This window comes from Cherax quadricarinatus, chromosome 9 (assembly GCF_038502225.1).
Source record: "Cherax quadricarinatus isolate ZL_2023a chromosome 9, ASM3850222v1, whole genome shotgun sequence".
Taxonomy (NCBI): domain Eukaryota; kingdom Metazoa; phylum Arthropoda; class Malacostraca; order Decapoda; family Parastacidae; genus Cherax; species Cherax quadricarinatus.
In genome coordinates, this window is record NC_091300.1 from 25,299,440 (window position 1) to 25,323,357 (window position 23,918).

Below are 23,918 nucleotides of genomic sequence, written 5' to 3' on the forward strand. Positions count from 1 at the left end.
CGTTTTTGCAGAGATGCTCAGAACACAACAGTTTAGAAGCATATACATATAAAGATACACAACATATCCCTCCAAACTGCTAATATCCCGAACCCCTCCTTTAGAGTGCAGGCATTGTACTTCCCATTTCCAGGACTCAAGTCTGGCTATATAAAAATAACCGGTTTCCCTGAATCCCTTCACTAAATATTACCCTTCTCACACTCCAACAGATCGTCAGGTCCCAAATACCATTCGTCTCCATTCACTCCTATCGAACACGCTCATGCACGCCTGCTGGAAGTCCAAGCCCCTCGCCCACAAAACCTCCCTTACCCCTTCCTTCCAACCTTTTCGAGGACGACCCCTACCCCGCCTTCCTTCCCCTACATATTTATACGTTCTCCATGTCATTCTACTTTGATCCATTCTCAACAACCCCTCTTCAGCCTTCTGACTAATACTTTTATTAACTCCACACCTTCTCCTAATTTCCACACTCCGAATTTTATGCATAATATTTACACCACACATTGCCATTAGACAGGACATCTCCACTGCCTCCAATCGCATCCTCGCTGCTGCATTCAAAATCTAAGCTTCACACCCATACAAGAGTGTTGGTGCTACTATACTTTCATACATTCCCTTCTTTGCCTCCATAGATAACGTTTTTTGTCTCCACATATACCTCAATGCACCACTCACCTTTTTTCCCTCATCATTTCTATGATTAATCTCATCCTTCATAAATCCATCTGCTGACACGTCAACTCCCAAGTATCTGAAAACATTCACTTCTTCCATACTCCTCCTCCCCAATTTGATATCCAGTTTTTCTTTGTCTAAACCATTCGATACCCTCATCACCTTACTCTTTTCTATGTTCACTTTCAACTTTCTACCTTTACACACACTCCCAAACTCGATTCGCCTGACCTTCCTCATATTATAACAAATTTCCAGAAAAAAAATTGAGCATCTTGAACAGATCCTGACAAGTTTAATAAATGTATGTAATCAGGATGATGCTCTTGAGCATGGTGATGATGTCAAAAGTGCAGCAATCTCCGTTCAGCTTCCAGCAATTTGTGAGAAAGAAGCCCATGACTCTTGCCTTCAAGACTTGCCTTTTAACTGGCTGCCAAGATGCCGAAAAATGCTTAAAAATGAAGGTCCTGAAGATAAAGACGTACAAACTATGCTATTTGCTCATAAGTGTCTGCACACTGTAGTCAAAGCATAATAGTTTTACCATCTTATGAGCAAGAGATTGTAATAACTCACTACAATGGATACATTACAAATCTTTTCATGGAACATTGCTTCCATCAGGAAGCGGTTGCCTGACTTACATCATATTAGTGCAACCAAGAATATTGATGTCATCTGTTTGCAGGAATGTAGATTGAAAGATGGAGCACCTCCACCAAACTTGCCTGGATATGCAGCTTATAACCTAAGGTCAACCAACTGTTGTGTGATGTATGTCAGAAAGAACTTGCCACATTCACTCCTTTCCTTGCAGAGTCGAGTTAACATGCAGTATCATGGTGTCAAAGTATATGCAGGCGATTTTTCCATAAACATTTTTAATCTCTATGCCCCAGCGAACCAGCTTCGACCTGATGCTTTACCAGATCGCATCAATAGTGAACCTACCATCATTCTTGGAGATTTTAATGCCAGACATAAGAATATTGGTGGGTCTATAACAAACACCAATGGAACTAAACTAGTGAGATTGCTAAATGAGCATGATAATGTTCAAATTGTGGGCACTACTGAGCCTACTCACATATATGGTGGCATACTAGATCTGTGTCTTGGATTTAATACATCATATACGATGCATGACTCTGTCATAGTTGATGATCTTCTATCTGATCACTTCCCAAGACTAACAACTGTCAGTCTTGATCACATCTCCAGCAATCAAGGAGCTAAATACAGAAGGAGGAAACTTATTCTCATACCAGAACACAGAGACAACTTTATTAACCATTTGGATCAATGGTATAAGAATTACGAGCCCATTGGCACACAGAAATTTAATGATGATTTAATTACCACTATTGAGAGTGTTCTCACAGATCAAGTGGGCAGGAATAGGAAACAAAGACCCTCCACTATATATAACAATAAAAACCAATATAAATACTATAATGATCCACAGCTACGCAATCTAACACATGCAGCTAGGAGGACTGGTAAAGCATACCGTGAATGTAGAACCCCAGACCTGCTCAGAACGTTCCAAGCTGCACTAACAAATGCAAGGAATAGAAAGGAAGAACTTAGGCAACAGGAATGGGAACAGTTTGTTAGTGGATTAAATAGGTCCACCCCTTTGAGTTTGGCTTGGAAAGGTATAAATAAAATAACCAGGAAAAAGACTGGCAATGTTGCTCATCCCTTTCCTCTTGAAAAAGCAAATGACCTCATAAATGACTGGTCCAAAACATCCAGGCATGAAAGCCTTCCATCTCATATTAGAAAAAAAATTAGAGAGTACTTCTGAAGAAATGTTGAAACTGATCAATTTTATGAGCCAAAATATTGATGAGAGTGATTGCCTCTTTACCGAGTATGAATTAGATAATGCATTAACCAAAGGTCGATCAACTGCTCCTGGAGAGGATGGTATAACCTATGATATTCTCAGAACTCTAAGGCACGTGCCTGATAACCCTTTGTTGGCACTGTATAATCTCAGTTACATTGAGGGCGTTCTTCCTACTTCCTGGACCAATAGTCTCATTGTGCCTATCCCTAAGCCCCAACAGCCTGATACATTTAGGCCGATCTCCTTAACTAGTTGTCTTTGTAAAACTTTTGAAAGAATGATGCTTAACAGACTGTACTACAGAATCAGACATCAACTTTCCCCCTACCTCTATGGGTTCATGAAAGGTAAAAGTGTGCAGAACTGTATTTCCACCTTTCTCACTGCACACACCTCTACTAGTTTTACCACTTTTCTTGATCTAAAATCTGCATTTGATATTGCGAACAGAACCGTTATACTACATGAACTAGCTAAAATGAATATTGGTAGTAGCTTACTCTGCTGGATAATACGATACCTGTCAAATAGAGTATCCTCTGTCCTTTACCAAGGCTTCAGAAGTGATTCTAAAGAAATGTCTTTAGGTACACCGCAGGGAGGAGTTCTTAGTCCCATGCTATTTAATATTCTGATTAATGCTCTCCTAAATGCTCTACCTGCCTCACCTAAACATATAGCTATAAGCTATGCTGATGATATCATGATCCATACAACAAGGCATAAGAAGATGAATACCATTCTTAATGAAGTTCAAGCAATTTGTAATCGACTAGGCCTCATAATATCTTCCGACTAAAACAAAGATATTAACAAGCAAACGACATCCCCCACCCATCTATTTGCAGGGTGAAATCATTAGCTACGTTAAAACTTACAGATATCTTGGTGTAGATGTACCCTTTAACAAATCCACTATACCACAACCAAACAAGAAATGCAAAGCTAGGATAAATGCTCTCAAAGCTGTTGCTGGCTACAATCCCAACTATGGTGCTAATGTGAGAATCGTGAGAATGGTGTACATAGCCTATGTTAGGTCCTTAATTGATTATGCTGCTCCCATGTTGATATTAGCTAGAGAAAGTTCTCTCCGACCCTTGGAGTTAATGCAAAATGAAGCTCTCAGGATTATTCTTGGCTGTCCCAGATCTACAAAAGTTCTTAACATGAGGAAGGAGCTTGGTATTTCTAGTATCAGTGATAGGATTGTTGAAATTAACACTGTACTCGGTATTAGAATGTTGAGAAACGAACCAGACACTGTCACAGTGAATCTTACCAAGTGTCTAGAGGTAAATACACACAGATCTAAATGGATTGTGAAAACGTGCAATTGCATTAAGTTTTATAACCTACATGAACTGTATCACTGTAGGCAACAAGAGCATTTCACCCCTCCATGGAAGATGTGTTCATTTAATATCACATACCTACAAGTCCCTCCCAAGAAGCTCATTGCTAGTAATCCCTTCCTTAAATCTCTTGTTAGAGCAACTGCTCAAGAAGAAATTTCTCACCTAGCTGGTAGTAATAAGCTATCACAAGTTATATACACTGATGGATCTAAACAGGAGTCTTCTGGCAGGGCTGCATCTACTCTTGTTGCCACCTCCCTAGTTAAGAACGATAATAAATTTGTTGAGTTAGGCATAAGAATTAACAACTGGGCGTCTACACTGCAAACTGAATTGTTTGAAATCCTAATGGCGCTAAAGCTAACCTATGACACTGAGCTTGACTCTATCATCATTACTGATTCTATGTCATCATTGAAGGCTCTTGGCTCATATAATGACTCCAACAACATGCTCATTGGGGAAGCCAGGTATAGATACTCAAAAATTAGGGACAAAGGAATTAATGTACAATTGCTATGGATCCCATCACACATTGGATTACTCCTTCATGATAAAGTTGATATGTTAGCCAAGAAGAGTACCCAGAAGGAGAATGTAGAATATAACTTTGGTATAACTGTGTCTAGCATTAGGAATAATATTAGGAGAGAAGTAAATAATGAAAATGATTGTTATAGGAATGCAGTTAGAAGCCTGAGTAGATCTATAACCCACGTAGATAAGTATGTTTATGGAGCAACTTGCAATGTGAACAGACTGACTGATGTTGTAGTGGCCAGGCTTAGGCTTGGTTACAAGTACTTCTGGCAGTTTGGGAGACACACAGATGATGATCAAACTAAATGTAAATTATGTGATCAGGCATATGGTCACTCTCTTGAACACTATGTGCTTAATTGTCCACTTATTGAGGAATACAGAGACAGACAGTATAATAACCTATGTGACATGTCAAGATATCTTATTAATGAAAATAAGATACCAGATATACTAAGCAAATTTCCTAAATTTGTTTGTAACAGATAAGTGAACTATAGATATGTAGATATAAATCCATATGTATTCCTGTTAACCCTTTGGGGCCTAGTTCCTAGGCCTTTTATGTATCCATATGCTCTCGCGCTACCGTCCACAGGATGGATATGGGGTGCACAATAAACTAGCCACTTCGGTGGCAAAATCTAATCCCAAACTCATCCACTAACCTTTGCAATTTTTCTTTAGAATCTCCCATAAGCACAGTATCATCAGCAAAAAGCAACTGTGTCAATTCCCATTTTGTATTTGATTTCCCATAATTTAATCCCACCCCTCTCCCGAACACCCTAGCATTTACTTCTTTTACAACCCCATCTATAAATATATTAAACAACCATGGTGACATTACACATCCCCGTCTAAGACCTACTTTTACTGGGAAGTAATCTCCCTCTCTTCTACACACCCTAACCTGAGCCTCACTATCCTCATAAAAACTCTTTACAGCATTTAGTAACTTACCACCTATTCCATAAACTTGCAACATCTACCACATTGCTCCCCTATCCACTCTATCATATGCCTTTTTTAAATCCATAAATGCAATAAAAACTTCCCTACCTTTATCTAAATACTGTTCACATATATGCTTCAATGTAAACACTTGATCTACACATCCCCTACCCACTCTGAAGCCTCCTTGCTCATCCACAATCCTACATTCTGTCTTACCTCTAATTCTTTCAATTATAACCCTACCGTACACTTTTCCTGGTATACTCAGTAAACTTATTCCTCTATAATTTTTAGTCTCTTTTGTTCCCCTTCCCTTTATATAAAGGGACTATACATGCTCTCTGCCAATCCCTAGGTACCTTCCCCTCTTTCATACATTTATTAAACAAAAATACCAACCACTCCAACACTATATCCCCCATATATGCAACAGTTAGGCATATTATAAATAAACATGTACATGTATGTGTAGTGTGACCTAAGTGTAAGTAGAAGTAGCAAGACGTACATGTAATCTTGCATATTTATAAGAAAGACATAAGACACCAGCAATCCTACCATCATGTAAAACAATTATAGGCTTTCGTTTCACACTCACTCGGCAGGACGGTAGTACCTCCCTGGGTGGTTGCTGTCTACCAACATTACTATAATATTACTATAACAAATATCTAGGAATGCAAGAGGTCGAGACAAATATAAAGTGGTAATGGCTATGCAATCGTAAGACATATGTAAACATTAAGTAGAGTTAAACTTGTAGTGTAGACTTTTTATAGCAAATGCTCGGAGAAATTTTTAAGACTGAGGTGGACAGATACATGTGAATGGTTGGATGAGTTAGACCTACCTAGTACGGCCCAGTAGGCTTTCTGCAATGTTTCTTTTTATCCTATCTTATACCTAGCTAAAGTGTAATGAACCCTCGTCAGTGCTCAATAATAACCCACATGGAGACGGAAACTTGGGAGGCTAATTGATCTGTATATTTCGACCCCCTTCTCAGATCCTTTTTTGCTGAATAACCCAGAAGCGTGTTGAAATATACAGATCAATTAATCTCCTGAGTTTCTCTATTTATGTTAAAGAATGCAAGGAAATTAACCTTTAAGTGCTGCCATATTGGCGAGTCCGGACATCTTCTCCAGGGTACTCTCGTGGTCGTAGTCGTCATCGTCGTGGCGAGACTTGTCTCTGTCCTCAGAGCGGTCGCTGCCCATGGTGTCTTGGGTGTCCTCGGAGGCCATGCTGGGGTACAGCCCAGGGAAGGAAGGTTGCTGGGTGGTGGGCGTGGGCGTGTGCAGGGTGGAGCGTCCGTGATGGATGGATGGGTGGGCGGTAGTTACGGGCGGGAGGGCGGTGATGGAGGAAGGCAGGGAGAGTGGGAGGGAAGCCCCTGGTAAACCTATGGGCGGCAAGGTGGACATACCTGCCATGGTGGCCATGTTGGCCATACTTAGAGGCAGGCTGGGTATGGGCGGCGTGGGTGCTGGGGGGCTGGGGCCCCCGGACAGGTGTGGTGAGGGCGAGGAAGGAGGCGCTGGACCAATACTGCTACTCAGTTTGATGCGCTTTACTTGTGGACTGTCGGGGGGCCGGCTCTCCTCTTCAGGCTCCACGGACTCTCTCTTCGGCGTCACCACCTCGCGGACCGAACCCATCTCTCGCCGACACTCCGGGGGCGATCGCGAGCGGGACTCGGCTGCCGCAGCTTCTGCCAGTCCTCGGATCTGTAGCAGCTTAGCTGTCCGCAGGAAATTGGTGATCTGGTCGTGAACAATCTGTACCTCTCCATGATACATATACTGCAGCAAGGTTATTAACTCACTGTAACCCACCTCGTTCAAGATGATAATAGGATGGTCGCAAGGATTATTCTGAAATACACAACACTTGTAAATGGTCCAAGTCCGACCGAAACGTCGTCATATGCTTTTCTCTCTATGTGCGGGTTATTTGTGTACATAACGCTAACCTTCGCACACTTTTAAACTTTGATAAATTACAGCAGAAATAATAAGTAGCAATGATTGTGATAAAATTATTTTTTTTTCTGGCATGAAATCTGATTATGAGAAAATGGGAAAGAAACGAGTTTCAAGAAACTAACCTTGAGCAGTGACCTGAAGTAAGGGCTGCAGGCGGAGAGGACGACCTTGTGGGCAGATACCTGCTGACCCTCACAAGCTAGGGTCACGTCAACGAACTCCTCCTGCTCCCGCAGTTCCCTGAAGCAAGGAAGGTACATGAATGGTATACAATACCGACCAGAGGAAGAGCACCGTAGTCTTCAAGACTACGGTGATCTTCACCAACTCCAAGGCTGAGGGACTCATTACCTCATCTTTTGTAGTTCAACAGTCTTCACATTATGTCCTTGTATTGATTAAGAAACTGGTTGGCGAAATGTCTAAAAATAAAGATACCCAAATGTCTCTTTTGTGCCTAATTCTTCATTAAAACAAGGAATAACTTTGACACTTCTCCAAAGAGGTATTATTGTACGCAGTAACACTTAAGTCCTACGGCAACTAATGCGACCGTGGCTGTCCGACAGACTCTGCGATGTACTACTGCCCCTGCTAACAGAGGTAAGCGCATTCTTGTGGTTGGTGAATCTCAGGTAAGATATATTGACCGTGCTTTTTGTAATAGGAATAAGAAGATGAGAGATAGAGTGTGCTTCCCTGGAGCTGGTGTTGAGGACATAGTTAACAGGCTGGATAACATCATGTCAGGTAATGGGAACAAGCCCATTATCTGTCTCAGTGCTGGTGGAAATGATATTGGGAAGGGTAGGAGAGAAGAGCTGCTAGATAAGTACAGGTCAGCTATAGATTTCATTAAGTCTAAGGGAGGGGTCCCAATCATATGTAGCATCCTGCCTAGAAGGGGAGTAGGAAATGAATGGTTGTCTAGGGCAATTGGTGTAAATTGCTGGCTAGACAGATACTGCAAGGAACTTGCAATCCCATTCATTGACAACTGGAACAATTTTTATGGCAAACATGATATGTATGCAAGGGATGGGGTACATCTCTCTTGGGCTGGGGTGGTAGCACTTGCAAACTCAATTGAGAAGGCCACTGGCGAAATGCCTATGATTTTAAACTGATGGAAGATAGATGTATGGGTGTGTGAGGGAAACAAGCAGGTTGCAACACTAGGGTTGGAAACAGTAAATGTATAAAAGGCATTCAGCATGAAGTTATAAATAAAGACAATAGATCAGGTCAGCAAACAAAGGGGGACAGCAGAGGGCAGCAAGGGACTAGCTCCCTTAAGGTTTACTATACTAATAGCAGGAGTGTAAGAAATAAGATAGATGAGCTAAGATTAGTTGCAGGAAACATAGATATTATTGCTATAACAGAGACCTGGTTCAATCTGAAAGATAGAGAGATGCCCTCTGAATGTCACATATAAGGCTATAAATTATTCCACACTGACAGGGTCAACAGGAAGGGTGGTGGAGTAGCGATGTATGTCAGAGACAATTTAAATTGTTGTGTTAGACAAGATATAAAATTAGAGGCGTCAGCCACTGAATCTGTTTGGTTACAGCTTCTCGAGGGCCGAGAAAAACTAATTTTGGGTGTGATTTACAGGGCCCCAAATCTTGATAGGGAGTGCAGTAAACTTCTATGGGACGAAATTCATAAGGCATCTACATACGAAAATGTTGTGCTAATGGGAGATTTCAACTATAGACAGATTGACTGGAGCAATTTGACAGGAAATTTAGAGTCAGGTGACTTTCTTGATATGATCCAGGATTGTTTTTTTAAAACAGTTTGCGACAGAGCCAAATAGGGGAAATAACCTCCTTGACTTGGTTTTTGCCAGTAGGGAAACACTAATTAATAATCTTGAGGTTAATGATGAGCTTGGGAAAAGTGATCACAAATCACTCAGTTTTAATATATCATGGAATTCCCCTAATAATGGCAATCAAGTCTCTGTCCCTGACTTTCGTTTGGCTGATTTCATAGGACTGAAAAATTACTTAGGTCGGCTGAACTGGAATGACCTGACTAAGGGTCAGGTAGGTGGTGATGGTTGCCGATATGACGCTTTCCAGGGCATAGTTCTAGCTGCTCAGTCAAATTATGTTCCTGATAGGGAAATCAGATCAAACAAAAATGATCCTAAATGGATGAACAATAGATTAAAATATCTGATTGGTCAAAAGAGAGGCATATATAGGCAAATCAAAAGAGGAGAGGGGCAATTAAGAAATCGATATATTCAGTTAAAGAGAGAAATAAAAAAGGGAATTAGAAAAACAAAAAGAGATTATGAGGTTAAAGTTGCAAGAGAATCGAAGACTAATCCAAAAGGATTCTTTCAGGTATACAGAAGTAAGATCAGGGACAAGATAGGCCCACTCAAAAGTTACTCGGGTCAGCTCACTGACAGTGATAAGGAAATGTGTAGAATTTTTAACACATACTTCCTTTCAGTTTTTACACAGGAGGATACCAGCGATATTCCAGAAATGATAAATTATGTAGAACAGGACGATAATAAACTGTGCATGATTAGGGTCACAAGTGACATGGTCCTTAGGCAAATAGATAAATTAAAACCTAACAAATCCCCAGGCCCTGATGAACTGTATGCAAGGGTTCTAAAGGAATGTAAAGAGGAGCTTAGCAAACCTTTGGCTAATCTTTTCAACATATCACTACAAACTGGCATGGTGCCAGAGAAGTGGAAAATGGCAAATGTGATACCTATTTTCAAAGCAGGTGACAGGTCCTTAGCTTCGACCTATAGACCAATAAGCCTAACTTCCATAGTGGGAAAATTTATGGAATCAATAATTGCCGAGGCAGTTCGTAGCCACCTTGAAAAGCATAAATTAATCAACGAATCTCAGCATGGTTTTACAAAGGGGCGTTCCTGCCTTACGAATTTATTAATTTTTTTCACTAAGGTATTTGAGGAGGTAGATCATGGTAATGAATATGATATTGTGTATATGGACTTCAGTAAGGCTTTTGAACATTAAAATGGTATAAAATACCGACAGGTTGTTAGGTAAGACACATATGCAACAGTTAGGTATCTTTATTATGAAACGTTTCGCCTACACAGTAGGCTTCTTCAGTCAAGTACAGAAAAGTTGATAGAAGCAGAAGATACTTGAAGACGATGTAATCAGTCCATCACCCTTAAAGTTTTGAGGTGGTCAGTCCCTCAGTCTGGAGAAGAGCATTGTTCCATAGTATGAAACAATATTGTTTCATACTATGGAACAATGCTCTTCTCCAGACTGAGGGACTGACCACCTCAAAACTTTAAGGGTGATGGACTGATTACATCGTCTTCAAGTATCTTCTGCTTCTATCAACTTTTCTGTACTTGACTGAAGAAGCCTACTGTGTAGGCGAAACGTTTCATAATAAAGATACCTAACTGTTGCATATGTGTCTTACCTAACAGTAAGGCTTTTGACAGGGCCCCACATCAGAGACTATTGAGGAAAATTAAGGCACATGGAATAGGAGGAGAAATTTTTTCCTGGATAGAGGCATGGTTGACAAATAGGCAGCAGAGAGTTTGCATAAATGGGGAGAAATCAGAGTGGGGAAGCGTCACGAGCGCTGTTCCACAGGGGTCAGTGCTGGGCCCCCTGCTGTTCACAATCTACATAAACGACATAGATGAGGGCATAAAGAGCGACATCAGCAAGTTTGCCGATGACACCAAAATAGGCCGTCGAATTCATTCTGACGAGGACATTAGAGCACTCCAGGAAGATTTGAATAGACTGATGCAGTGGTCGGAGAAGTGGCAGATACAGTTTAATATAGACAAATGCAAAGTTCTAAATGTTGGACAGGACAATAACCATGCCACATATAAACTAAATAATGTAGATCTTAATATTACGGATTGCGAAAAAGATTTAGGAGTTCTGGTTAGCAGTAATCTGAAACCAAGACAACAGTGCATAAGTGTTCGCAATAAAGCTAATAGAATCCTTGGCTTCATATCAAGAAGCATAAATAATAGGAGTCCTCAGGTTGTTCTTCAACTCTATACATCCTTGGTTAGGCCTCATTTAGATTATGCTGCACAGTTTTGGTCACCGTATTACAGAATGGATATAAATTCTCTGGAAAATGTACAAAGGAGGATGACAAAGATGATCCCATGTATCAGAAACCTTCCCTATGAGGATAGACTAAGGGCCCTGAAACTGCACTCTCTAGAAAGACGTAGAATTAGGGGGGATATGATTGAGGTGTATAAATGGAAGACAGGAATAAATAAAGGGGATGTAAATAGTGTGCTGAAAATATCTAGCCTAGACAGGACTCGCAGCAATGGTTTTAAGTTGGAAAAATTCAGATTCAGGAAGGATATAGGAAAGTACTGGTTTGGTAATAGAGTTGTGGATGAGTGGAACAAACTCCCAAGTACCGTTATAGAGGCCAGAACGTTGTGTAGCTTTAAAAATAGGTTGGATAAATACATGAGTGGATGTGGGTGGGTGTGAGTTGGACCTGATAGCTTGTGCTACCAGGTCGGTTGCCGTGTTCCTCCCTTAAGTCAATGTGACCTGACCTGACTAGGTTGGGTGCATTGGCTTAAGCCGGTAGGAGACTTGGACCTGCCTCGCATGGGCCAGTGGGCCTGCTGCAGTGTTCCTTCGTTCTTATGTTCTTCTTCTTCTTATAACTGTTGGCTGTACCGTGTATGTAAATTTAAATCATGCAGCCTATCATGCATGTGTGACATCTTTTGTTTTGTCTAATTATTGACAAAGATATCGTAGGCGATAACAAAATTGTGTGGGATATATACTAGATTAACTAGGTTTTGGCCACTACTGTATATGTAATAATAAGAGATTAAATAGTATACGTTCTAGGCTAACTAGAGATTTAATAGAAGATTCAATAGAAAATTAACATATGTACATCCCACTGCTGATAATTAAAATTTAATAAATATTGTCAATGAGACGAATAATTGCAAGCTGTAGCAATGATGCTGAAATATTTCCTTGTATAAGATTCTCCCTTCTAAGTTCTGCAGCTTCAGTAGGCCATTGAAATGTAACTTGATGAGGGATGTTTTCATTCGCTCTCCACACACACTAAATAATTTATTATTCGTAACTGACCCACGAGATAAAGGAAAAGTTGAACGAGTTTGTGGTCGGTTCTGGAGCATTGTTAATTTACCCCCTGAAGACGGTCCAGGATGGACCGAAAAATGGGTCGAACGTTTCCTCTCAAAATTTTGAGTTAGTTGTGAATTGTTCCAGCTATGGTATTGTCGGTTAGTTGTGAATTGTTCCAGTCATGGTATTGAGGTTTAACTGTGAATTGTTCCAGCTATGGTATTGACGGTTAGTTGTGAATTGTTCCAGTCATGGTATTGTCAGTTGTGAATTGTTCCAGCCATGGTATAGTTGGTTAGCTGTGAATTGTTCCAGCTATGGTATTGACGGTTAGCTGTGAATTGTTCCAGTCATGGTATTGTCAGTTGTGAATTGTTCCAGCCATGGTTTAGTCAGTTTGTGATGTAGTTCAACTGGGCTTGTGAGGTCTCTAGGGAGACCTAATTATATGGTCACACCTTGCCTTGGCAAACGTCTGTCAGCCACGCCTTTTCGGCTTAAGACTGAGGTCTTTTGCTCTGGACGGCGTCAGACCTCGGCGTCAGGTCAAAACACGTGGTGCACACCCCATTGTGAGGGGGGGGGGTGCTCTCGGGACAATATAAGCCCAAGGAACAACTGAGGAAGGAGACTTCGAGCGGGGCTGCTGCTGTGTGCATAGCTCAGGAGGAGCTGCTGCTGGGGTGCAGGGCTCGGGAGAAGGCTGCTGAAGTCTCTGGAGGAGACTGTTGGAGACATTGGGCAGAGTACTGGCTTGGAGCAGTACTCATGCTGTATAGGTCTTGTGACCTGTGGCTTAGTTCCTGTGGTGAACTGTCCTCTGAACTATATTGTAAGTTGTTATACATACCACCCCATTTATCTAAACACAATAATGTTCTCCTGTTCCCAAATATATTATTGAACAAAGACTTAATAATAAACTGTGTTTGAGTAGAATAGTAATATTCATTTATTTTTATTTCAAGTAGTGAGAGTAGTGAGTAGTGTGGTGGGTAGTGTGGTGGGTAGTGTGGTGGGTAGTGTGGTGGGTAGTGTGGTGGGTAGTGTGGTGGGTAGTGTGGTGGGTAGTGTGGTGGGTAGTGTGGTGGGTAGTGTGGTGGGTAGTGTGGTGGGTAGTGTGGTGGGTAGTGTGGTGGGTAGTGTGGTGGGTAGTGTGGTGGGTAGTGTGGTGGGTAGTGTGGTGGGTAGTGTGGTGGGTAGTGTGGTGGGTAGTGTGGTGGGTAGTGTGGTGGGTAGTGTGGTGGGTAGTGTGGTGGGTAGTGTGGTGGGTAGTGTGGTGGGTAGTGTGGTGGGTAGTGTGGTGGGTAGTGTGGTGGGTAGTGTGGTGGGTAGTGTGGTGGGTAGTGTGGTGGGTAGTGTGGTGGGTAGTGTGGTGGGTAGTGTGGTGGGTAGTGTGGTGGGTAGTGTGGTAGTGTGGTGGGTAGTGTGGTAGTGTGGTGGGTAGTGTGGTGGGTAGTATGGTGGGTGGGTAGTGTGGTGGGTAGTGTGGTGGGTAGTGTGGTGGGTAGTGTGGTGGGTAGTGTGGTGGGTAGTGTGGTGGGTAGTGTGGTGGGTAGTGTGGTGGGTAGTGTGGTGGGTAGTGTGGTGGGTAGTGTGGTGGGTAGTGTGGTGGGTAGTGTGGTGGGTAGTGTGGTGGGTAGTGTGGTGGGTAGTGTGGTGGGTAGTGTGGTGGGTAGTGTGGTGGGTAGTGTGGTGGGTAGTGTGGTGGGTAGTGTGGTGGGTAGTGTGGTGGGTAGTGTGGTGGGTAGTGTGGTGGGTAGTGTGGTGGGTAGTGTGGTGGGTAGTGTGGTGGGTAGTGTGGTGGGTAGTGTGGTGGGTAGTGTGGTGGGTAGTGTGGTGGGTAGTGTGGTGGGTAGTGTGGTGGGTAGTGTGGTGGGTAGTGTGGTGGGTAGTGTGGTGGGTAGTGTGGTGGGTAGTGTGGTGGGTAGTGTGGTGGGTAGTGTGGTGGGTAGTGTGGTGGGTAGTGTGGTGGGTAGTGTGGTGGGTAGTATGGTGGGTAGTGTGGTGGGTAGTATGGTGGGTAGTATGGTGGGTAGTATGGTGGGTAGTATGGTGGGTAGTGTGGTGGGTAGTGTGGTGGGTAGTATGGTGGGTAGTATGGTGGGTAGTATGGTGGGTAGTGTGGTGGGTAGTGTGGTGGGTAGTGTGGTGGGTAGTGTGGTGGGTAGTATGGTGGGTAGTATGGTGGGTAGTGTGGTGGGTAGTGTGGTGGGTAGTGTGGTGGGTAGTATGGTGGGTAGTATGGTGGGTAGTGTGGTGGGTAGTGTGGTGGGTAGTGTGGTGGGTAGTATGGTGGGTAGTATGGTGGGTAGTATGGTGGGTAGTATGGTGGGTAGTATGGTGGGTAGTATGGTGGGTAGTGTGGTGGGTAGTGTGGTGGGTAGTGTGGTGGGTAGTATGGTGGGTAGTATGGTGGGTAGTATGGTGGGTAGTATGGTGGGTAGTGTGGTGGGTAGTGTGGTGGGTAGTGTGGTGGGTAGTATGGTGGGTAGTGTGGTGGGTAGTATGGTGGGTAGTGTGGTGGGTAGTGTGGTGGGTAATGTGGTGGGTAGTGTGGTGGGTAGTGTGGTGGGTAGTATGGTGGGTAGTATGGTGGGTAGTGTGGTGGGTAGTGTGGTGGGTAGTGTGGTGGGTAGTGTGGTGGGTAGTGTGGTGGGTAGTATGGTGGGTAGTGTGGTGGGTAGTGTGGTGGGTACTGTGGTGGGTAGTATGGTGGGTAGTATGGTGGGTAGTATGGTGGGTAGTATGGTGGGTAGTATGGTGGGTAGTATGGTGGGTAGTGTGGTGGGTAGTGTGGTGGGTAGTGTGGTGGGTAGTGTGGTGGGTAGTGTGGTGGGTAGTATGGTGGGTAGTGTGGTGGGTAGTGTGGTGGGTAATGTGGTGGGTAGTGTGGTGGGTAGTGTGGTGGGTAATGTGGTGGGTAGTGTGGTGGGTAGTGTGGTGGGTAATGTGGTGGGTAGTGTGGTGGGTAATGTGGTGGGTAGTGTGTTGGGTAGTATGGTGGGTAGTGTGGTGGGTAGTGTGGTGGGTAGTATGGTGGGTAGTGTGGTGGGTATTATGGTGGGTAGTGTGGTGGGTAGTGTGGTGGGTAGTGTGGTGGGTAGTATGGTGGGTAGTGTGGTGGGTAGTGTGGTGGGTAGTGTGGTGGGTAGTATGGTGGGTAGTGTGGTGGGTAGTGTGGTGGGTAGTGTGGTGGGTAGTATGGTGGGTAGTGTGGTGGGTAGTGTGGTGGGTAGTGTGGTGGGTAGTGTGGTGGGTAGTGTGGTGGGTAGTATGGTGGGTAGTGTGGTGGGTAGTGTGGTGGGTAGTGTGGTGGGTAGTGTGGTGGGTAGTGTGGTGGGTAGTGTGGTGGGTAGTGTGGTGGGTAGTGTGGTGGGTAGTGTGGTGGGTAGTGTGGTGGGTAGTGTGGTGGGTAGTATGGTGGGTAGTGTGGTGGGTAGTGTGGTGGGTAGTGTGGTGGGTAGTGTGGTGGGTAGTGTGGTGGGTAGTGTGGTGGGTAGTATGGTGGGTAGTGTGGTGGGTAGTGTGGTGGGTAGTGTGGTGGGTAGTGTGGTGGGTAGTGTGGTGGGTAGTGTGGTGGGTAGTGTGGTGGGTAGTGTGGTGGGTAGTGTGGTGGGTAGTGTGGTGGGTAGTATGGTGGGTAGTGTGGTGGGTAGTGTGGTGGGTAGTATGGTGGGTAGTGTGGTGGGTAGTGTGGTGGGTAGTGTGGTGGGTAGTATGGTGGGTAGTATGGTGGGTAGTGTGGTGGGTAGTGTGGTGGGTAGTGTGGTGGGTAATGTGGTGGGTAGTATGGTGGGTAGTATGGTGGGTAGTGTGCTGGGTAGTGTGGTGGGTAGTATGGTGGGTAGTATGGTGGGTAGTGTGGTGGGTAGTATGGTGGGTAGTGTGGTGGGTAGTGTGGTGGGTAGTGTGGTGGGTAGTGTGGTGGGTAGTGTGGTGGGTAATGTGGTGGGTAGTATGGTGGGTAGTGTGGTGGGTAATGTGGTGGGTAGTATGGTGGGTAGTGTGGTGGGTAGTGTGGTGGGTAGTGTGGTGGGTAATGTGGTGGGTAGTGTGGTGGGTAGTGTGGTGGGTAATGTGGTGGGTAATGTGGTGGGTAGTATGGTGGGTAGTGTGGTGGGTAGTGTGGTGGGTAGTGTGGTGGGTAGTGTGATGGGTAATGTGGTGGGTAGTGTGGTGGGTAGTGTGGTGGGTAGTGTGGTGGGTAGTGTGGTGGGTAATGTGGTGGGTAGTGTGGTGGGTAGTGTGGTGGGTAGTGTGGTGGGTAGTGTGGTGGGTAATGTGGTGGGTAGTGTGGTGGGTAGTGTGGTAGGTAATGTGGTGGGTAGTATGGTGGGTAGTGTGGTGGGTAGTGTGGTGGGTAATGTGGTGGGTAGTGTGGTGGGTAGTGTGATGGGTAGTGTGGTGGGTAATGTGGTGGGTAGTGTGGTGAGTAGAGTAATGAGAGGTGAAGGTGTAGTCACCAGTGACCTCACATTACCTACCTCCGCTAATCTTCTCTCCTACCACCTCGCCTGCCTACATAACCCCTTACTCCCATATTCCCCAGTTATGCTTACGTTGCAATACCCCCCCTACAAAATAAGTTGTTAATTGTTCCAGTCATGGTATTGTTGGTTAGCTGTGAATTGTTCCAGCTATATCTGGTTACCTGGAGGTTATTCCGGGGATCAACGCCCCCGCGGCCCGGTCCATGACCAGGCCTCACGATGGATCAGGGCCTGATCAACTAGGCTGTTACTGCTGGCCGCACGCAGTCCAACGTACGAGCCACAGCCCGGCTGATCTGGCACTGACTAGGTATCTGTCCAGTTCTCTCTTGAAGGCAGCCAGGGGTTTATTGGCAATTCCCCTAATGCTTGATGGGAGGCTGTTGAACAGTCTTGGGCCCCAGACACTTATGGAGTTTTCCCTTAGTGTACCAATGGCGCCCCTACTTTTTATTGGGGGCATTTTGCATCGCCTGCCCAGTCTTTTACTTTCGTAGGGAGTGATTTCTGTGTGCAGATTTGGGACCATTCCTTCCAGGATTTTCCAAGTGTAGATTATGATATATCTCTCCCTCCTGCGTTCCAACGAGTACAAGTCAAGTGCTTCCAAGCGTTCCCAGTAGTTAAGGTGCTTGACAGAACTTATACGTCCAGCTATGGTATTGTTGGTTAGCTGTGAATTGTTCCAGTCATGGTATTGTCAGTTGTGAATTGTTCCAGCCATGGTATAAGAACATAAGAACATAAGGACGAAGGAACACTGCAGCAGGCCTACTGGCCCATGCGAGGCAGATCCAAGTCTCCTACCGGCTTAAGCCAATGCACCCAACCTAGTCAGGTCAGGTCACATTGACTTAAGGGAGGAACACGGCAACCGACCTGGTAGCACAAGCTATCAGGTCCAACTCACACCCACCCATATCCACTCATGTATTTATCCAACCTATTTTTAAAGCTACACAACGTTCTGGCCTCTATAACTGTACTTGGGAGTTTGTTCCACTCATCCACAACTCTATTACCAAACCAGTACTTTCCTATATCCTTCCTGAATCTGAATTTTTCCAACTTAAAACCATTGCTGCGAGTCCTGTCTAGGCTAGATATTTTCAGCACACTATTTACATCCCCTTTATTTATTCCTGTCTTCCATTTATACACCTCAATCATATCCCCCCTAATTCTACGTCTTTCTAGAGAGTGCAGATTCAGGGCCCTTAGTCTATCCTCATAGGGAAGGTTTCTGATACATGGGATCAATTTTGTCATCCTCCTTTGTACATTTTCCAGAGCATTTATATCTATTCTGTAATACGGTGACCAAAACTGTGCAGCATAATCTAAATGAGGCCTAACCAAGGATGTATAGAGTTGAAGAACAACCTGAGGACTCCTATTATTTATGCTTCTTGATATGAAGCCAAGGATTCTATTAGCTTTATTGCGAACACTTATGCACTGTTGTCTTGGTTTCAGATTACTGCTAACCAGAACTCCTAAATCTTTTTCGCAATCCGTAATAATATGATCTACACTATTTAGTTTATATGTGGCATGGTTATTATCCTGTCCAACATTTAGAACTTTGCATTTGTCTATATTAAACTGCATCTGCCACTTCTCCAACCACTGCATCAGTCTATTCAAATCTTCCTGGAGTGCTCTAATGTCCTCGTCAGAATGAATTCGACGGCCTATTTTGGTGTCATCGGCAAACTTGCTGATGTCGCTCTTTATGCCCTATTCTATGTCGTTTATGTAGATTGTGAACAGCAGGGGGCCCAACACTGACCCCTGTGGAACAGCGCTCGTGACGCTTCCCCACTCTGATTTCTCCCCATTTATGCAAACTCTCTGCTGCCTATTTGTCAACCATGCCTCTATCCAGGAAAAAATTTCTCCTCCTATTCCAGAGTAAGGAAAGTTAAGAGTGAAGATCTGAAGGTAGGAAATCGCTTCTCTGTTCTCCAGGATGAATGTACTTCAGTGGCCAGTGAAGGTAAGGGTACTACTGCCCCTGCTAATGAAGGTAAGCGCATTCTTGTGGTTGGTGACTCTCAGGTAAGATATGTTGACCGTGCTTTTTGTAATAGGAATAAGAAGATGAGAGATAGAGTGTGCTTCCCTGGAGCTGGTGTTGGGGACATTGTCAACAGACTGGATAATATCATGTCAGGTAATGGGAACAAGCCCATTATCTGTCTCAGTGCTGGTGGAAATGATATTGGGAAGGGTAGGAGAGAAGAGCTGCTAGATAAGTACAGGTCAGCTATAGATTTCATTAAGTCTAAGGGAGGGATCCCAATCATATGTAGCATCTTGCCTAGAAGGGGAGTAGGAAATGAATGGTTGTCTAGGGCAATTGGTGTAAATTGCTGGCTAGACAGATACTGCAAGGAACTTGCAATCCCATTCATTGACAACTGGAACAACTTTTATGGCAAACATGATATGTATGCAAGGGATGGGGTTCATCTCTCTGGGGCAGGGGTGGTAGCACTTGCAGACTCGATTGAGAAGGCCATTGGTGAAATGCCTATGATTTTAAACTGATGGAAGATAGAGGTATGGGTGTGTGTGGGAAACAAGCAGGTTGCAACACTAGGGTTGGAAACAGTAAATGTATAAAAGGCATTCAGCATGAAGTTATAAATAAAGACAATAGAACAGGTCAGAAAACAAAGGGGGACAGCAGAGGGCAGCAAGGGACTAGCTCCCTTAAGGTTTACTATACTAATAGCAGGAGTGTTAGAAATAAGATAGATGAGCTAAGATTAATTGCAAGTGCAGGAAACATAGATATTATTGCTATAACAGAGACCTGGCTCAATCTGAAAGATAGAGAGATGCCATCTGAATGTCACATACAAGGCTATAAATTATTCCACACTGACAGGGTCAACAGGAAAGGTGGTGGAGTAGCGATGTATGTCAGAGACAATTTAAATTGTTGTGTTAGACAAGATATTAAATTAGAAGCGTCAGCCACTGAATCTGTTTGGTTACAGCTTCTCGAGGGCCGAGAAAAACTAATTTTGGGTGTGATTTACAGGGCCCCAAATCTTGATAGGGAGTGCAGTAAACTTCTATGGGACGAAATTCGTAAGGCATCTACATACGAAAATGTTGTGCTAATGGGAGACTTCAACTATAGACAGATTGACTGGAGCAATTTGACAGGAAATTTAGAGTCGGGTGACTTTCTTGATACGATCCAGGATTGTTTTTTAAAACAGTTTGTGACAGAGCCAACTAGGGGAAATAACCTCCTTGACTTGGTTCTTGCCAGTAGGGAAACACTAATTAATAATCTTGAGGTTAATGATGAGCTTGGGGAGAGTGATCACAAATCACTCAGTTTTAACATATCATGGAATTCCCCTAATAATGGCAATCAAGTCTCCGTCCCTGACTTTCGCTTGGCTGATTTCATAGGACTGAAAAATTACTTAGGTGGGCTGAACTGGAATGACCTGACTAGGGGTCAGGTAGGTGGTGATGGTTGCCGATATGATGCTTTCCAGGGCATAGTTCTAGCTGCTCAGTCAAATTATGTTCCAAATAGGGAAATCAGATCAAACAAAAATGATCCTAAATGGATGAACAATAGATTAAAATATCTGATTGGTCAAAAGAGAGGCATATATAGGCAAATCAAAAGAGGAGAGGGGCAATTAAGAAATCGATATATTCAGTTAAAGAGAGAAATAAAAAAGGGAATTAGAAAAGCAAAAAGAGATTATGAGGTTAAAGTTGCAAGAGAATCGAAGACTAACCCAAAAGGATTCTTTCAGGTATACAGAAGTAAGATCAGGGACAAGATAGGCCCACTCAAAAGTTCCTCGGGTCAGCTCACTGACAGTGATAAGGAAATGTGTAGAATTTTTAACACATACTTCCTCTCAGTTTTTACACAGGAGGATACCAGTGATATTCCAGTAATGATAAATTATGTAGAACAGGACGATAATAAACTGTGCACTATTAGGGTCACAAGTGACATGGTCCTTAGGCAAATAGATAAATTAAAACCTAACAAATCCCCAGGCCCTGATGAACTGTATGCAAGGGTTCTAAAGGAATGTAAAGAGGAGCTTAGCACACCTTTGGCTAATCTTTTCAACATATCACTACAAACTGGCATGGTGCCAGATAAGTGGAAAATGGCAAATGTGATACCTATTTTCAAAACAGGTGACAGGTCCTTAGCTTCGAACTATAGACCAATAAGCCTAACCTCCATAGTGGGAAAATTTATGGAATCAATAATTGCCGAGGCAGTTCGTAGCCACCTTGAAAAGCATAAATTAATCAACGAATCTCAGCATGGTTTTACAAAGGGACGTTCCTGCCTTACGAATTTATTAACTTTTTTCACTAAGGTATTTGAGGAGGTAGATCATGGTAACGAATATGATATTGTGTATATGGACTTCAGTAAGGCTTTTGACAGGGTCCCACATCAGAGACTATTGAGGAAAATTAAAGCACATGGAATAGGAGGAGAAATTTTTTCCTGGATAGAGGCATGGTTGACAAATAGGCAGCAGAGAGTTTGCATAAATGGGGAGAAATCAGAGTGGGGAAGCGTCACGAGCGGTGTTCCACAGGGGTCAGTGTTGGGCCCCCTGCTGTTCACAATCTACATAAACGACATAGATGAGGGCATAAAGAGCGACATCGGCAAGTTTGCCGATGACACCAAAATAGGCCGTCGAATTCATTCTGACGAGGACATTCGAGCACTCCAGGAAGATTTGAATAGACTGATGCAGTGGTCGGAGAAGTGGCAGATGCAGTTTAATATAGACAAATGCAAAGTTCTAAATGTTGGACAGGACAATAACCATGCCACATATAAACTAAATAATGTAGATCTTAATATTACGGATTGCGAAAAAGATTTAGGAGTTCTGGTTAGCAGTAATCTGAAACCAAGACAACAGTGCATAAGTGTTCGCAATAAAGCTAATAGAATCCTTGGCTTCATATCAAGAAGCATAAATAATAGGAGTCCTCAGGTTGTTCTTCAACTCTATACATCCTTGGTTAGGCCTCATTTAGATTATGCTGCACAGTTTTGGTCACCGTATTACAGAATGGATATAAATTCTCTGGAAAATGTACAAAGGAGGATGACAAAGATGATCCCATGTATCAGAAACCTTCCCTATGAGGATAGACTAAGGGCCCTGAAACTGCACTCTCTAGAAAGACGTAGAATTAGGGGGGATATGATTGAGGTTTATAAGTGGAAGACAGGAATAAATAAAGGGGATGTAAATAGTGTGCTGAAAATATCTAGCCTAGACAGGACTCGCAGCAATGGTTTTAAGTTGGAAAAATTCAGATTCAGGAGGGATATAGGAAAGTACTGGTTTGGTAATAGAGTTGTGGATGAGTGGAACAAACTCCCAAGTACCGTTATAGAGGCCAGAACGTTGTGTAGCTTTAAAAATAGGTTGGATAAATACATGAGTAGATGTGGGTGGGTGTGAGTTAGACCTGATAGCTTGTGCTAACAGGTCGGTTGCCGTGTTCCTCCCTTAAGTCAGTGTGACCTGACCTGACTAGGTTGGGTGCATTGGCTTAAGCCGGTAGGGACTTGGACCTGCCTCGCATGGGCCAGTAGGCCTTCTGCAGTGTTCCTTCGTTCTTATGTTCTTATGTTCTTAATTTTCCTCAATAGTCTCTGATGTGGGGCCCTGTCAAAAGCCTTACTGAAGTCCATATACACAATATCATATTCATTACCATGATCTACCTCCTCAAATACCTTAGTGAAAAAAGTTAATAAATTCGTAAGGCAGGAACGCCCCTTTGTAAAACCATGCTGAGATTCGTTGATTAATTTATGCTTTTCAAGGTGGCTACGAACTGCCTCGGCAATTATTGATTTCATAAATTTTCCCACTATGGAGGTTAGGCTTATTGGTCTATAGTTCGAAGCTAAGGACCTGTCACCTGCTTTGAAAATAGGTATCACATTTGCCATTTTCCACTTATCTGGCACCATGCCAGTTTGTAGTGATATGTTGAAAAGATTAGCCAAAGGTTTGCTAAGCTCCTCTTTACATTCCTTTAGAACCCTTGCATACAGTTTATCAGGGCCTGGGGATTTGTTAGGTTTTAATTTATCTATTTGCCTAAGGACCATGTCACTTGTGACCCTAATCATGCACAGTTTATTATCGTCCTGTTCTACATAATTTATCATTTCTGGAATATCGCTGGTATCCTCCTGTGTAAAAACTGAAAGGAAGTATGTGTTAAAAATTCTACACATTTCCTTATCACTGTCAGTGAGCTGACCCGAGTAACTTTTGAGTTGGCCTATCTTGTCCCTGATCTTACTTCTGTATACCTGAAAGAATCCTTTTGGGTTAGTCTTCGATTCTCTTGCAACTTTAACCTCATAATCTCTTTTTGCTTTTCTAATTCCCTTTTTTATTTCTCTCTTTAACTGAATATATCGATTTCTTAATTGCCCCTCTCCTCTTTTGATTTGCCTATATATGCCTCTCTTTTGACCAATCAGATATTTTAATCTATTGTTCATCCATTTAGGATCATTTTTGTTTGATCTGATTTCCCTATTTGGAACATAATTTGACTGAGCAGCTAGAACTATGCCCTGGAAAGCGTCATATCGGCAACCATCACCACCTACCTGACCCTTAGTCAGGTCATTCCAGTTCAGCCCACCTGAGTAATTTTTCAGTCCTATGAAATCAGCCAAACGAAAGTCAGGGACAGAGACTTGATTGCCATTATTAGGGGAATTCCATGATATATTAAAACTGAGTGATTTGTGATCACTTTCCCCAAGCTCACCATTAACCTCAAGATTATTAATTAGTGTTTCCCTACTGGCAAGAACCAAGTCA

General features: G+C 43.3%; 1 protein-coding gene across 2 annotated transcripts in view; it reads right to left on the reverse strand.

The window, feature by feature from the left end:
- Nucleotides 1-23,918, reverse strand: part of ab (BTB/POZ-zinc finger protein abrupt) — a 276,036-nt gene that overhangs the window by 56,967 nt on the left and 195,151 nt on the right. For both annotated transcript variants that reach the window (XM_053772823.2, XM_053772824.2), the window contains exons 3-4: nucleotides 7,511-7,628; nucleotides 6,506-7,277 (exon numbers count right to left, since the gene is read on the reverse strand). In XM_053772823.2, coding sequence (XP_053628798.1) covers nucleotides 6,506-7,277; nucleotides 7,511-7,628 — 890 coding nt within the window. The remainder of the gene's footprint in view (nucleotides 1-6,505; nucleotides 7,278-7,510; nucleotides 7,629-23,918) is intronic.